Source organism: Orycteropus afer, unplaced genomic scaffold (genome assembly GCF_000298275.1).
Source record: "Orycteropus afer afer isolate SDZICR_OR568_19922 unplaced genomic scaffold, OryAfe1.0 scaffold00083, whole genome shotgun sequence".
Lineage (NCBI taxonomy): Eukaryota > Metazoa > Chordata > Mammalia > Tubulidentata > Orycteropodidae > Orycteropus > Orycteropus afer.
Window position 1 is genome coordinate 6,705,294 of NW_006921670.1, and position 15,689 is coordinate 6,720,982.

At 42.6% G+C, this 15,689-nt stretch overlaps 1 protein-coding gene across 1 annotated transcript in view; it reads left to right on the forward strand.

Annotated features, from left to right (window-relative positions):
* The window catches only part of MEI1 (meiotic double-stranded break formation protein 1), a 153,700-nt gene that overhangs the window by 86,696 nt on the left and 51,315 nt on the right, over positions 1-15,689 (forward strand). The window contains exon 24 of the mRNA XM_042781067.1: positions 2,494-2,769. Coding sequence (XP_042637001.1) covers positions 2,494-2,769 — 276 coding nt within the window. The remainder of the gene's footprint in view (positions 1-2,493; positions 2,770-15,689) is intronic.

A 15,689-nucleotide genomic window follows, 5' to 3' on the forward strand; every position in this document is an offset into this window, starting at 1 on the left:
CTTCTCTGTCCAAAGGGCTCCCTTTAGCATCTCTTGGAAGGTTGGTCTGGTTTTAACAAATTCCCTTAATTTCTGCTTATCTGGAAATGTCCTAATTTCACCACCATATTTGAGGGACAGTTCTGCTGGGTACATAATTCTTGGCTGGAAATTTTTCTCTTTCAGTGTTTTATATATACCATCCTACTGTCTCCTCGCGTGAATGGTTTCTGTAGAGAAATCTGAGCTTAGTCTTATTGGTTGCCCCTTGTAGGTAACTTTTTGTTTTCCCATGCTGCTCTCATGATTTTTTCTTTGTCTTTGGTTTTGGTGAGTTTGATGATGATATGTCTGGGTGGTTTTCTTTTGGGGTTTGTTGGACTTCCTGAATGGATATATTCTCATCTTTCATCATATCAGGGAAGTTCTCCAACAAATCTTGGACAATTTTCTCAGTGGTTTTATTTTTCTCTTCCTGTTCTGAAATTCCAATGACATGTAGGTTATTCCTTTTGATGGTATCCCACATGAAACTTAGGCTTTCTTCATTTTGTTTTGATCTTTCTTCTGATTGATCCCTTTCCAAAGAAGTATTCAGGTACTTGTCTTCAATCTCATTAATTCTGCTTTCCATTGCATCAGTTCTACTCCTTTGCCCTTTCAATGTGTTACCTATTCTGACAATTTAATATTAATCTTCTGGATTTCTATCTGTAGATTTAGAATAATTTCTAATTTTTCATTTATTTTGTCATTTTTTTCTTGTATTTTCTTCCAAAATTCTTCTAGGGTTTTGTCTGTGTTTTCCTTAATCTGTCTCTCAGTCCTTTGAAGAAAGCTAAATATAATCTTTTGAATTCTTTTTCAGGGAGTTCCAATGCTTTGTCTTCCTCAGGGATGTGTTTTGGGTCTGTATCCTGGTCCCTTGTTTCTCCTACTTTATCTTGCTTCTTTGTGTGGACTGTGATGCTCTGTTGTCTGCAAGGCATTGTGACGTTTTTGTGTTTATATTTAATTGGTGATTATATGTTGGTGAGACTTGCCCACAGTTTTCATTTTCTTTGTATGTTGTCTATACAGGCAGGGTACTGTGCTGTGCTCCTCTATTCACTAGTTGGCAGCACTTACACACTCACCACCTGTATCCTTGTCTTTGTCAGCCTCTCATATGTCCTTGCCAACCCTGCAAACAGAGCCTGTTCTTAGGTCCCTGGAATCTGAATGAGAATGCTATCACTTTAAAATCCAAAATGGCCACCGCTTGTAAATATTCAAAATGACTGCACCCTCGGTCACTTTAAATATCCGAAATGGCTGCTGTGTGTAAACAATCAAAATGGCTGCACCCACCGGGCAGCAGAAAGTCCACAGCTCAGGTTGTCTCCCTCCTTGCTGTTTCCCTTCCTAGTCATAGGCCACCAGACCAGTTGTCTCTGCAGCCTCTGGTGACTGGGACTGATCTTTAGGTCAATTCTCAGGTCCCAATACCATTTGGAAATATTCAGGTTGTTAGTCTCGCCAGAGTATCTGACAGTCCACAGCTCCGACCATCGCTGTAGTCATTGTTGTTGTTCAGGTTTTTCCACTAGTTGGTGCCTAATCCACTTCTGCATAGTTCCTTTCAAAGCTCAGGGCTCCAGGATTATCTTCTGTATCTCTGTCAATTGTTTTTTCTTTTCTTGGTTGAAGAGAGTCTGTGTCGCTTGTCTGCCTCTTCCTCCCTCTTCGGAAGGCAGCAGAGTTTAGTGTTCTTTGGCTAAGTCACATGGGAGACAGAGTGGAGAGGAGCCAGAAAGGTAGATCTCAGTCTTCAGAAGAAAGGCTTGGAAATCATCTTCTGTAAGGATGACAGACAAGAAAATCCTATTTAAAAATTCAGCTCAGTAACACACGGGGTCAGTGTGAGTGAGAATCGACTTGATGGCAATGGGTTTGCTTTGGTTTGGTGGTGCAGTGGGAAGAAATAGGTTCTGAGGCTTAAATGATTCAGCATACCTCACCATCACCCATTCTGTGCCAGGCCCTATGATAGGTACACAGATTAATTCTCCCTGATTCCTGCCCTCAAGCAGCTTTCTGTCTGATGTGGAAGGTAGACATACCCTAACGATTGCAGCACACTGTGGTAAGTTTCCTTATAATGCTGGATTTTGCAGCCTAGGCACAGTTAACGTTTTGGACTGGATAACTCTTTTCTGTGAGGACTGTCCTGTACATTGTAGGATGTTTAGCAGCATCCCTGGCCTCTCCCAACTATGTGCCAGTAGCAGTTCCTCAGTCTATAGACATTGCCCAGTGTCCCCTGAAGGGCTTAACTACCCCTAGTTGAGAACTTCTGGCACAAGGTAAGCGCAGTGGTCTTTGGTTCTCCCTGGAGGGCCTTGCTGGCCAGTGAAAGTGTCCTGGAGTGCTGAGGTGCCAGTACACTTTTCTCAGTGGGATCCTGGCCGTTTTGGGAGGTCGCTTGGGTCCTTTGAGAGGTGTATTTAACACCTTTCTTTCTATTGCCTCCAGGCTGTGGTCAGTGCCATCAGAAAATTCCTAGAGGGCATCCTGGACCTGCAACTGGTCTACACTCACCACCCTCACCTGCTCAGGTTCTTCCTGTTATATCCAGAGCTGATGAGTAGGTTTGGGCACCGTGTCCTGGAACTCTGGTTCTCTTGGGAGGAGATCAGCCACGAGGAGTTGGACAGCGTTCCCTCTGCTGGGCAGCCCATGTTTCCTGCTAGCTTGGCAGCCCTATTCTTCATCCTCAGAAGCAGCCCCAGCATCCTGCTCATCTTGCTGGTAAGTGACGTCTCATTCCCTTCCACTTAGAGGTAATGGGACCTCCCTCTCTGGGACTGGTTTACTGAGAGCAGGAGGCATCACCGCTGTTCTGCCCACACCATCTCTGTGTGAATGAGAGGCCCTCTCTGCTGGTGGCTGCCTGGTTTCTGTAAATCAGTACCCTTTCCTACATCTGATAGAGCCTTTCTAGACCCAGGGGATGTCAAGCTATGAAATGCTGACCCCAGTTAGTGTTCCTCTCACCCCATCTTCTCCACTCAAGCAGATTATGTGAACAAGGGTTTCCTGTCAGAGGAGATCCTCCAGCACATAGGTGGAGATGTCTGATTGCAGAAAGACTCAGCTTCTTTTCTGCCGTGACTCACATGTCACGTAATGTGTGTGCAGTATGGTCCCCGGGGTAGACCTAGAGTTTCTCAGAACTCTACTCCCTTATGTAATTGGAACATCTGTGAGATCAGATAGGTGGCCTTGTAATACACTGGTTGTAGCTCCACCTTTTTTCTTCCACTCAAGAAGGTACACTGGAAAACAGGTCAGTGAAAATGACATTACTATACAGGTAACTGCTGTAATTTATAGATTTTTTTTTTATTGTGTTTTGGGTGAAAATTTACAGAGCAAATTCACTTTCCATACAGCAGTTCACATATACTTAGTCTCATGACATTGATTACAGTTCACCACAATGCAACAGCTTCCCCCGACTTCCTCCCAGTAGTTACCTCTTCCCTGTGTCCATCCTTCCTTGCACTCCTGCCCCCTGAGCTGTCTCCCTGTGCATAAGCAGCCTTTCTTTCTCCCATGATTGTTCTCTCCCAGGAGAGTATCTACCTCAGGTAAATGTTCAACTCATATGCCTGTCTTTTGTTTCGCTGGAAGCCACAGGTGTGGATTCAATTTCAGACCTGACGGGCAGCTAGGGGCCATAGTCTCAGTGGTTCCACCAGGCTCTATCGGATGAGCAAACCTGGTGCCCCCCCTATTTTTTTTTTTCCAAATGATTTTGAGTTTTATTCCACATTGTTCTCTCTCTTTTTCCAGGATCTCCTCCATAGATCCCCCTCTGAGTGGTTGACAGTGGTAGCTGGGAACCATCTAGTTCTGGTCTCATGGTCATATAGGCTGAGGATCACATGGTGTACCAGTCACGAGGACTAATTGTTTCCATGAATCTTTGATTTTCGTCATTCTACTTTTTTCTGAGCGAGGAGAGACCCATCATTGCATCTAGATGGCTGCTTGCAAGCTTTTAAAATCCCAGTTGCCACTTGCCAAAGTAGGAGGTGGAACAGTGTTTTGTGTAGTATGTTATGCCAATTGAGCTTGATGTCCCCTGTGACTATGGTCGCGAGCCCACAGGTTCAACTACTCAATCCCTCTGGGTAGCAGGCTGTCATCAAGAAGTGAATACAACTTTGTCCCTTGTCAGCTCTACTATACACCTGGGAATTCAGATCATACAAATACACTTATAGGATCATTGTCTGCCAATGCTATCCGTGGCCTTAGGTACACTCCCCGCTTCATAGACATATCTAATAGTTCAGCCTGTCCACCCATCTTACCTGTACACCCATGTTTGCCTTCACTGACAATGCTGTACTATATGTGCAGAAGTGTTCATCTTTGTTGTCTGTACCTCCCATCTACCTCTCTATGTCTTCATCTTCCTCAATGCCACCATATTGATCACTCACATTTGGTACATTGCCCTTCTCTTCACCCAAATCAATACTTATCTCTACCTATCGAACAGTGTTCCCTACACTACCCTCCCACCCCTGGTAACCAACAAAGAAAATTTCCTTCCATAGATAAACTTTTCTTTGACTTTTACAATAATGGACTAATACAGTATTTGTTCTTATGTGATTGAGTTATTTCACTCAGCATAATGTCCTCCAAGTTCATCCATGTTATGCAGTGTTTTGCAGATTCTACATAATTCTTTAGGGTTGCAACTATACAACTATTCCATTGTGTGTATGTACCATAGTTTGGTTATCCATTCCTCAGTTGATGGACATCTAGATTGTTTCCATCTTTTGGCTATTGTAAATAGTGCTGCGATGAACATTGGTGTGCATATGTCTGTTCTTGTCATGGCTCTCGCTTCTTTAGGATATAAACCTAGTAATGGAATAGCTGGGTTAAATGGTATTTCTAATTCCAACTTCTTAAGGAATATAAATATTTCTTAAAGAATATGTTTTGCAACCTGACACATTATATGTAATGATGGATTACTAGTAGCAAGTCCCAAATTGATTGCAGCCGCTGTAGGAGATGATCGGTAGAGAACCATTTCCTCCCATGCCAGCTCACCTACTGAGCCCCTCCCTAACGTGGGATGGAGCACTAGTGGCACAGTGATTAAGCACTCAGCTGTACAAACCCACCCAGAGGCTTCTCAGAAGAAAAAACCTGGTGATCTGCTCCTGTAAAAATGAAAGCCTGAGAAACCCAGTGGGGCATTCTGTCATACAGGGTTGCTGTGAGTAGAAATTCACTTAGCAGCACACAAGAACAAGAAGCCCAGGGAGGACAGCATAGCCAGTCAGAGAAAAGTGGTGATTCATTGTCTTGCAGTGGTATCTTCCAAAAGCCCCTTGCACCTTGACCTCCAAACGAGGTGGACTGCCAAGGTACATATTGGCCAAGTCCCATGAAGTTTAGCTTCCCTAGTTCTTCCCTGGCTCCCACTGATACCATAAAAGGCTTGATAAACTCAGCTAATTACTTTAGCCTGCTTCCTCTTGGTTTCTTGTTCTCTCTTTTCACTGGGACCATCCTCATTATCTCTTTTAAGCTGCCTTTAGCATCTCCCAAGTTCTATATCCTCCTTAGCACCTGTCCCTCCTTCCACACTGTCCTTATTTTCCTTCATCAGCCCTGGGCTTCTCTGCTGGGAGTTTGATCAGCTAGTGTCAAGTCAGTTCCAACTCATGGTGACCTCACTGTGTGTCAGAGTGGGACTGTGCTCCATAGGGTCTTCAGTGGTTGACTTTTCTGAAATAGATCACCAAGCCTTTCTTTGAAGGCACCTCTGGGTGGATGCAACCTCCAAACTGTTGCTTAGCAGCTGTCCACACCACCGGGTGCTCCGCTGGGATGTTAGGGTTCTGATCCTCCTTCTGCACCTTCATTCCACAGATCTTAAGGCTCCTCCACCTCCAGCTCAGCTTTCATATTTCCCTTTCTGGACTTTCTTATGCTCTGCAGGGATGCTCTTGTCATCAGCAAACAGTCCCTGACAATAGAAGTGACTGTGCTGGAAATATTGCCTATGTAGTTCCATATCCCCAGCCCTTAGGTACTTACACACCCACTGCTAAAAGGGCAAGGAGGCCATGTGTTCTGACCTCCTCTAACCCCACAAGAGAAAGACAGACTCACCATCAACAGGCTAAGGCCTATTACTGCAAGGCCAGACATGCTGCCTCCTTCCAGCCCTTTCACCAACTGTTCCTCCCAAAGCACCCACCACCTCTCTCCTGGGTTCAATAATTCACTGCAGTGGCCACACAGAACTCACAGATTACGGGGTTTATTAGGGAAGCACCAGGCTACAATTCAAGTTCAGGAAAAATGCTCAGTCTCTCTCCCAGCCCACAGTCTTTCTCCTAACAATCTCTCAAATCTCTCTCCCAACAGTGAGTATCCCTCGATGTCTCACTCAGCAATGTGTGTCTCTTGCATCTCTTTCCCAGCAGCGCGTGTCTCTTTCAGGAGCGTGTGTCTCTTTCAGCAGCATGTCTTTTTCAACCAGCAGTCAGAGAGAGAGACTTCTTCTGCCTCTAGGCCTCCTTTTGAGCCTGACAGAGTGGCCAAACTAACCAATCATGACATCAGAATTCTAAGCACCTGAGAGAGAGCAGGAACCTCCCAGAACATTGCTTTGTGTTATGCCCAACAGAAATACTCCAGGTGGATAAATTTTACAATCAGGAGCTCCTCAGTTGCTCACAGCAAATTCCACCAGAGTTTACAAAGACTTATGGCTAGAAAAGCCACACTAAGTAATTTACTATACTGCACCCACACATACACACACTTACGCCCCCCACTCAGACTCAGTCTTTACCTCCCATTCTGAAAACTTATCCTCTTGTAAGATCACACATGTGTAGCTTGATAGGGATTGTGTTCATGCTTTATCTCAAATTCTTCCTTGAGGAGGAGGAGGAAGAAAGAAGCAGTGGTTAAACATAAAGCATTCACACCAAGGGCAAGTGGCAGGACAGGAAGTCAGGGTGAGCAGCAGTGGAGAGAGCTGAGATGCAGGGTTGTCTTTGCAGATGAAGTATTCAGAATTGTTTTCTGACACATTGTACGTACTTACAAATATTTGATGACTGAATGAATTCGGGGTCTGGAAAGAGCTGTTGTCCTTAGGTGCTGTTGAGTCAGCTCCGATGCGTGATGAACCTGCGTACACAAAACAAAACGCTGCCAGGTCGTAAGTCAGCCTGACAATCCTTGCTATACCTTGCTATACCTGAGCACTGTGTCAATCCATCTTGTGGAGGGCCTTCCCCTATTTCACTGACCCTCTACTTTGCCAAGCATATTATCCTTCTCCAGGGAATGGTCCCCTCTGACAACATGCGTAAAGTAGGTGAGAGAAAGTCTGGCCACTTTTGCTTCCAAGGAGAATTCTGGCTGCACTGCTTCCAGGACAGATTTGCTCATTCTTCTGGCAGTCCGTGGTAATTTCACTATTCTTCAACACCACAGCTCAAAGGATCGCCTCTTCTTCTGTCTTCCTTATTCATTGTCCAGCTTTCACATGCATATGAGGCTATTGAAAATACCTTGGCTTTTGCTTTGCTCTTTGGTACTTTAAAGAGGTCCTTTGGCAGCAGATTTGTCTAGTGCTGTATGATGTCTGATTTCTTGACTGTTGCTTTCATGGGTGTTGATTGTGGATCCGAGTAATACAAAATCTTTGACAATTTCAATCTTTTCTCTGTTCATCACAATACAGCTTATTGGTTCAGTTGTAAGAATTTTCGTTTTCTTTATGTTGAGGTGTAATCCATACTGCAGATTGTAGTCTTTAATCTTCACCAGTAAGTACTTCAAGTCATCTTCACTTTCAGCAAGCAAGGTTGTGTCATCTGCATATTGCAGGTTATTAATGAGTCTTCCTCCGATCCTGGTACCGCATTCTTCTTCATATAGTCCAGCTTCTTGGATTATTTGCTCAGCATACAGGCTGAATAAGTATGGTGAAATGATACAACCTTGATGCACATCCTTCCTGATTTTAAATCATGCAGTATCCTCTTGTTCTTTTCAAACAACAACCTTCTGGTCTGCATATAGTTCCCTATGAGCATGATTAAGTGTTCTGAAATTTCAATTCTTTGCAATGTTATCCATAATTTGTTATGATCCACATAGTCGGATGCTTTTGCATAGTCAATAAAATACAAGGAAACATATTTCTGGTATTCTTGGCTTTGAGCCAAGATCCATTTGACATCAGCAATGATATCCTTCATTTTATGTCCTTTTCTGAATCCAGCTTGCACTCTGAAAATTCTCTGTCAACATACTGCTGCAACCCTTTTTGAATTATCTTCAGAAAGATTTTATTTGCATATGATATTAATAATATTGTTTGATAATTTCCACATTCTGTTGGATCACCTTTCTTTGGAATTGGTGCAAATATGGATCTCTTCCAGTCAGTTGGCCAGGTAACTGTCTTCCAAATTCTTGGCATAGCCAAGTAAGTGCTACCAGCATGGCATCCGTTTGTGGAAACATCTCAGTGGGAATTCCCTCAATTCCTGGAGCCTTGTTTTTTGCCAATTCCTTCATTGCAGCTTGGACTTATTACTTCAATATGATTGGTTGTTGATCATATGCCATCTCCTGAAAGATTAATGTTGACCAGTTCTTTTTAGTGCAGTGACTCTGTGTATTCCTTCTATCTTCTTTTGATGCTTCCTGCATCATTCAATATTTTGCCCATAGAATCTTTCAATATTGCAACTCAAAACTTGAGTTTTTTCTTCAGTTCTTTCAGCTTGAGAAATGCTGAGCATGTTCTTGTCTTTTGGTTTTCTAACTCCAGGTCTTTGCACATTTCATGATAATAATTGACTTTGTCTTCTTGGGCTGCTCTTTGGAATCTTCTGTTCAGCTCTTTGATCTTGTCATTTTTTCCATTTGCTTTTGCTACGCAGTGCTCAAGAGCAAGTTTTGGAGTCTCTTCTGACATCCATTTTGGTCTTTTCTTCCTTTCCTTTCTTTTTAATGACCTTTTGGCACGTTTGATGTTCTTGATGTCATCCCACACATCGCCTGGTTTTGGGTTATTGGTGTCCAATGCAGCAAATCTAATCTTCAGATGTTCTCTATAATCAGGGTCATATTTTGGCTCTTTTGGACTTGTTTTAATTGTCTTCAACTTCAACTTGAACTTGCAGATGAGCAGTTGATAGTCTGTTCCACAGTCAGCTCCTGGCCTTATTTTGGCTGAAGATATTGGGCTTCTCCATCTCCTCTTTCTACAGATGCAGTCCATCTGATTCCTGTGTATTCCATTGGTGAAGTCCACATGTATAGCCACCATTTATGTTTTTGAAACAAGGTATTTGCAGTGAATACGTCGTTGGTCTTGCAAAATTCTACCACGCGATCTCCGGCATCATTTCTATCACCAAAGTCATATTTCCCAATTATTGATGGTTCTTCTTTGTTTCCAACTTTTGTGTTCCAATCATCAGTGATAATCAGCACATCTTGATTGAATCTTTGGTCAATTTCAGACTGCAGAAGTTGGTAAAAATCTTCAGTTTCCTCGTCTTTGGCTTTAGTGGTTGGTGCGTAAATTTGAATACTAGTCATATTAACTGGTCTTCCTTGTAAGCGTATGGATATTAACCTATCACTGACAGCATTGTACCGGAAACATTCTTTGTGACAATGATCTTGAAACATTCTTTGTGATGATGAATGCCATGCCATTCCTCTTCAATTTGTCATTCCCGGCATAGTAGGTCATATGATTCGCCTGATTGAAAATGGTCAAAACCAGTCCATTTCAGCTCACTAATGCCTAGGATATTGATCTTTATGTGTTCCATTTCATTTTGGACAACTTCCACTTTTCCTATGTTCATACTTTGTACATTCCACATTCTGATTATTAATGGATGTTTGCAGCTGTTTCTTCCCATTTTGAGTTGTGCCCCACCAGCCAGTGGTGGTCCCAAGAGCTTTACTCCATCCACGTCACTAAGGATGACTCTACTTTGAGGAGGCAACTCTTCCCCAGTCACATTTTGAGTGCCTTCTGAGCTGAGGGGCTATCTTCTGGCACTATATTGGACACTGTTTCAGGGCTATTTATAAAATTTTCTAGTAATATATCAGACAGTGTTTCACTGCTACGCATAAGGTTTTCACTGGCCAATTCTTTGAGAAGTGGATAGTCCTTTCCTTCTTCCAGTCTGTCTTAGTCTGGAAGCTCTGCTGAAACCTGTCTACCATGAATGACTCTGTTGGTATTTGAAAGTCTGGTGGGATAGCCTCCAGCCACACAACAATGCACAAGCCACTGCAGTAAGACAGACTGACAGATGAGTGGTGATACAATGATCTAAGTCTATCAAAATGCTTTTTTTTTTTTTTTTATGGGAGAACAAAAGGGCAGTATTTGGACAGGGAGATAGCTCAGGGAGCAGGAATGCATAGGAAAGAAGGACACAAGGAAGAAGTAACTACAAGGAGGAAGTGGAAAGAGCTGTTACATTGTGGGAAATTGCAGTCAATGTCATGAAACAAAATGTGTATGCTGTATGGAAAATTAATTTGCTTTGTAAACTCTGATCCAAAGCGCACACACACACACACACACACAAATCATTGCTTTTTTAGAGATTTAGATGAAAAAGTCTCTCAAAAACAATGAATTTAGATTTTCTGAAAGAGCTACTATGGCAGTATCTTCCATTTTTGCTTTTTAAATAGATGAAGAAATAGATTTAGATAGATGGATAAGAGTTGAGATAAAACCCAGGTTTTGACTCTCTGTGTAATGTCTGTTTTTTCTAGTAAGTGGAATGGACTCTCACAACAAGAGGGAACCCAGCCCCGTTTGGATGTTCACTCTCTCGAGATAGTTTGTTTGTTTGAAAACTCTCCGAGCATGCAATCTGTGCCAATCCCTGTACTGAGCACTGGGGATATAGAGATGGACTGGATCCAGTCCCTGCCCCACAGGCAGTGAGGGTGTTGGCATGAGAAACTACTAGCAACTATATTAAGCAGTGGGGCAGTAAAGGTTGGGCTTAGGTCTGGGGTGGCAGAGAGATTAATTCCACTTGGAAGGCAAAGGAAAGGTGTCATATATGCTGACCCTGACAGAAATTGACAAGTGAAAGTGTTGAGGGGAAGATCATTCCAGTGTAATATAAAGGCTTCAAACTGTTTCAAAATGGTTCCATCATTGCTGTTGTAAACAGGGGCCATGTATGCATTGCATACCAACCAAATCTGTTGCCCACGGTATTTTGATTCAAGTAGTGGTGCAGTGTCTAAGGCATTTGGCTGCCAACCACAAGGTTGGCGGTTCAAACCCACCAGCCCCTCTGCAGAAGGAAGACTGGACAATCTACTTTTGTAAAGATTTACTGCCTCAGAAGCCTGATGGGGGTTGCTATGAGTTGGAATCAACTCAATGGCAGTGGGTTTGATTTTTTTGGTTTAGGGAACAAGCAGCATGCCTGCTCAAAGATGCCAGCTTAATGCCCCATTTTGAATGTGTGCTGCTTTACACAGTACTGCAGATAATCCAGTCCACCACATCAGACTCCTGAAACTTTCAGGAGGAAGGACTGTGGCAGGACTTTTGGAGAACGACATTATTGGCGGGATTCTGGAGAGCAACACACATTCACATCTGCAGGGTCAGCCACCATCTTTGAGTGGGCACAACTGTCTGTTGCCTACTTGGATCAAAATATCCCAGACAGCAGATTTGGTTGCTATACAGTGCATACATAGCCACTGTTGACCGTGGCATTCACTGAAACATTTTGAACTGGCTCGAAGTCCTGCTAATATAGGACCTTGGAAGTATTTTCTGTAAGACAGTGAGTGCTCTTAGCCTTGAATTCATCCAGTCACTCACTTTTTCATTCAGCATGCATTGATTTGGCACTTAGGAGGCACGAGGCATTGAGGAAACGAGCTCTGGTTGTTGGCCCAGTTGTTAACCTAAAATACGATGATTTGGACCCAGCTGCTCCACAGGAGAAAAAACCTGGCATCTGCTCCTGTGAAGATGACAGCCTGAGAAACCCTGTGGAGCTATTATACTCTGTTATGATAGGGTTGCTATAGAGTCACTGTGAGTCAGAATTGATTCAACAGCACAAAACAACAGGCATTGAGGATTACAAAGAAAAGTATGATATATTCAGTTCTTGCTTCTTAGGAAATGAACAGTTGTTTCATCTCTTTTACCTTGTGGTGGATTAGAAAACATCATTGGATGGAGAGAGTCACGGAATGGTGAGGTTGGAAAGAATTTCAGATTGTCAGCCCAGCTATGGGAGCGGTACAAGGAGAGAGTAAGCCCATCTAGACTCTTTCACTTAACCCAGACTCACAGTGGTCCCTGCCCTCCTAACTCTGTCCACTCTCATTTCTTTCTTCTTCACAGCCAGACTCCTAGAAGTGATCTTTTTTTTTACTCGTATTGTAGTGAAAACATATATAACAAGACATTCGCCAACATAACAACTTCCCCATTTACAGCTCAGGGACACTGATAACGTTTTTTGTGTTGTGCCAGCATCATTGCTATCATTCCTAGAAGTGATCTGCTCTTAAGATCTTTACCTCTCAGTTGTTTCTCTGCCCACTGGTGTGCCCTCATCACTGCTTGAAACTGTGCTCACCAGGATCAGCAATGATGTCCTTGTGGCTAATTACCAGGGACTTTTGGTTCTCATCTTACATGATCTCTTAGTATTTGATGATCATCCCATTTCCTTTTAATGGAAACACTCTTGGTTTTGGTAATATCAACACTTCTAATTTACCTTCTCCCTGGAGAAGGATATCATGCTTGGTAAAGTGGAGGATTCACAAAAAAAGGGAAGGACCTCAACGAGATGGATTGACACATTGGCTTCCATGATGGGCTTGGGTATAGCAAGGCTGGTGAGGCTGGTGCAGGACCAGGCAGCATTTCATTCTGTTGTACGTAGCATCACCATGAGTTGGAGCCAACTTGACGGCACCTAACAACAACAATTCACCTCCTACTTTTCTTTTTCTTTCTTTCATTTTGGTAAATATATATATAACAAAATATTTGACAATTCAAGTTTTACCTATAATTCAGTGACATTGATCATGTTCATCATTATCACCATTCTGGTAGTTATGGTTGTTACCAACTTGGCTGGGCCTGGTTGAGTGGCTGGGCAGCTGGATGTAGTTATTCCCCATGGTGAGATTGGCAATCAATTCAATTCCATGGTGGAATCCACTGGAGCAGCTGAGTAGCTGCTTTGGGATGTGCTCTGCTTCCAATATATAAGAAGCATTTTTTAGGAAGATCCCTAGCCTTTTGGCATGCTTGAACCCTGCACGTAGCTGAGTCTTCATTCAGTAGCCTGCCATGCTCTGCCGATCTGGGGACTTTCAATGGACTTGAATTAATGGCCTGCCGTGTGGTTTGGTAACATTGGACTGTGCCTTTTTTAGTTGTCGCCCTTGGGTTTGTCAGCCTCAGGAACCAGTAGCTGCCTGAGTAAAGAAAGCCTCCAACTTCAGTAGGCTGGGAGCAAGAGGCAGAGCTGAAGCTCAAGGTCAAGGGGCTGGCTTTCACCTAGCCCCTAGACTCTGGCACTTTGAACTTAGACTTCTAGCCTCCAGAATTGTTAAGAGAATAAACTCCTGTTCGTTCAAGCCACCCCATTTGTGGTATCTTCTGTTAGAGCAGCACTAGGTGACTAAAACAACTATCATTTTCCAAATTATTTCACCACAATTAACAGAAACTCACTACCCACTAAGCAATGACTCCCTCTCCCCCTCTCTTGCATCCTGGTAACTAATAAGTTTTGGTCTCTATACATTTGCCTGTTACATATAGGTAGGATGTTATGGATTGAATTGTGTCCCCGAAAAATATGTACTGTAAATCTGTGGAATGACATGAAGATCATCATAAATGAAGAAAATGAAAGATTGTTAAAAATACAGAGAAAAAAGAAAACATCAAAATGAATGTCATAAGAAATGCTGAAACTTGCTCTTGAACATAGAATAACTAAAGTAAATGGAAGCGATGGTGAAATAAAAGAGCTGAACAGAAGATTTCAAAAGACAGCTTGAGAAGCCAAAGTGAAGTATTATAATGATGTGCAAAGAGGTGTAGTTAAAACCAAAAGAAAAGAACACACTTAGCATTTCTCAAGTTGAAAGAACTGAAGAAAAAAAATCAAGCTTCAAGCAATATGGAAGAATTTCCTCAAAATATTGAACAACCAAAGAAGATGGAAGGAATACATAGAGTCACTGTACCAAAATGAGTTTGTTGACTTTCAGCCATTTCAAGAGCTAGAATATGATTAAGAACCAACGATATTGAAGGAAGAAGTCCAAGCTGCACTGAAGGCATGAGTGAAAAACAAGACTCCAAGAATTGACAGACAACGATTGAGTTGTTTCAACAAATGGATGCAATACTGGAAGTGCTGACTTGCTTATAACAAGAAATTTGGAAGACAGCTACCAGGCCAACCAGTTAGAAGAGATCCATATTTCTGCACATTCCAAAGAAAAGTCATCCAACAGAATGTGGAAATCATCACAATGTCATTAATATCACATGCAAGTAAAATTTTGCGGAAGATAATTCGAAAACAGTTACGGTGGCACATCGATACTGAAGTGCCAAAAATTAAAGCCAGGTTCAGAAGAGGAGTGGAATAAGGGATAGCACTGCTGATGTGAGATGGCTGAAAGGCGGGAATACCAAAAATATGTTTACCTGTATTTTATTGGCTGTGTAAAACATTTGACTTTGTGGATCATAACACATCGTGTATAACATTGCAAAGAATGGAAGTTCCAGAACCCTTAATTATGCTCCTAAGGAAACTCTACATTGACCAAGAGGCAGTCGTTTAAACAGAACAAAGGAATACTGCATGGTTGAAAATTAGGCAAGATATGCATCAGGGTTGTATCCTTTCACCATACTTACTTAATATGTATGCTGAGCAAATAATCTGAGAAGCCAGACTATATGAAGAAAAAAAAGACATCAGGATTGGAGGAAGACTCATTAACAACCTGTGATATGCAGAAGATACAACCTTGCTTGCTAAAAGCTAGAAGAACTTGAAGCACTTAATGATGAAGATCAAAGACTACAGCCTTCAGTACAGATTACACCTTAACATAAAGAGAACAAAAATGGTTACAACTAGACCAATAAGCAACATCACAATAAATGAAGAAAAGATTGTTATTGTTCTTGTTAGGTGCTGTTGAGTCATCTCCAACTCATAGAGGCCCCATGCACAGCAGAACGAAACACTGCCCAGTCATGAGCCAGCTCCATGATCCCTGCTGTACTTGAGTCCATCGCCGCTGCCACTGTGTCAATCCATTTCGTTGAGGGCCTTCCCCTCTTTCATCAACCCTCCACCTTACCAAGCATGACATCCTTCTCCAGGAAATGGTCTTTTTTGACAACATGACCAAAGTATGTGAGATGAAGTCTGGCCATTCTCGCCTCCAAGGAGCATTCTGGCTGCACTTCCTCCAGGACAGACCTGTTAGTTCTTTTAGCAGTCCATGGTACTTTCACCATTCTTCACCAATACCACAGCGCAAAAGCATCAAATCTTCTTCAGTCTTCCTTATTCATTGTC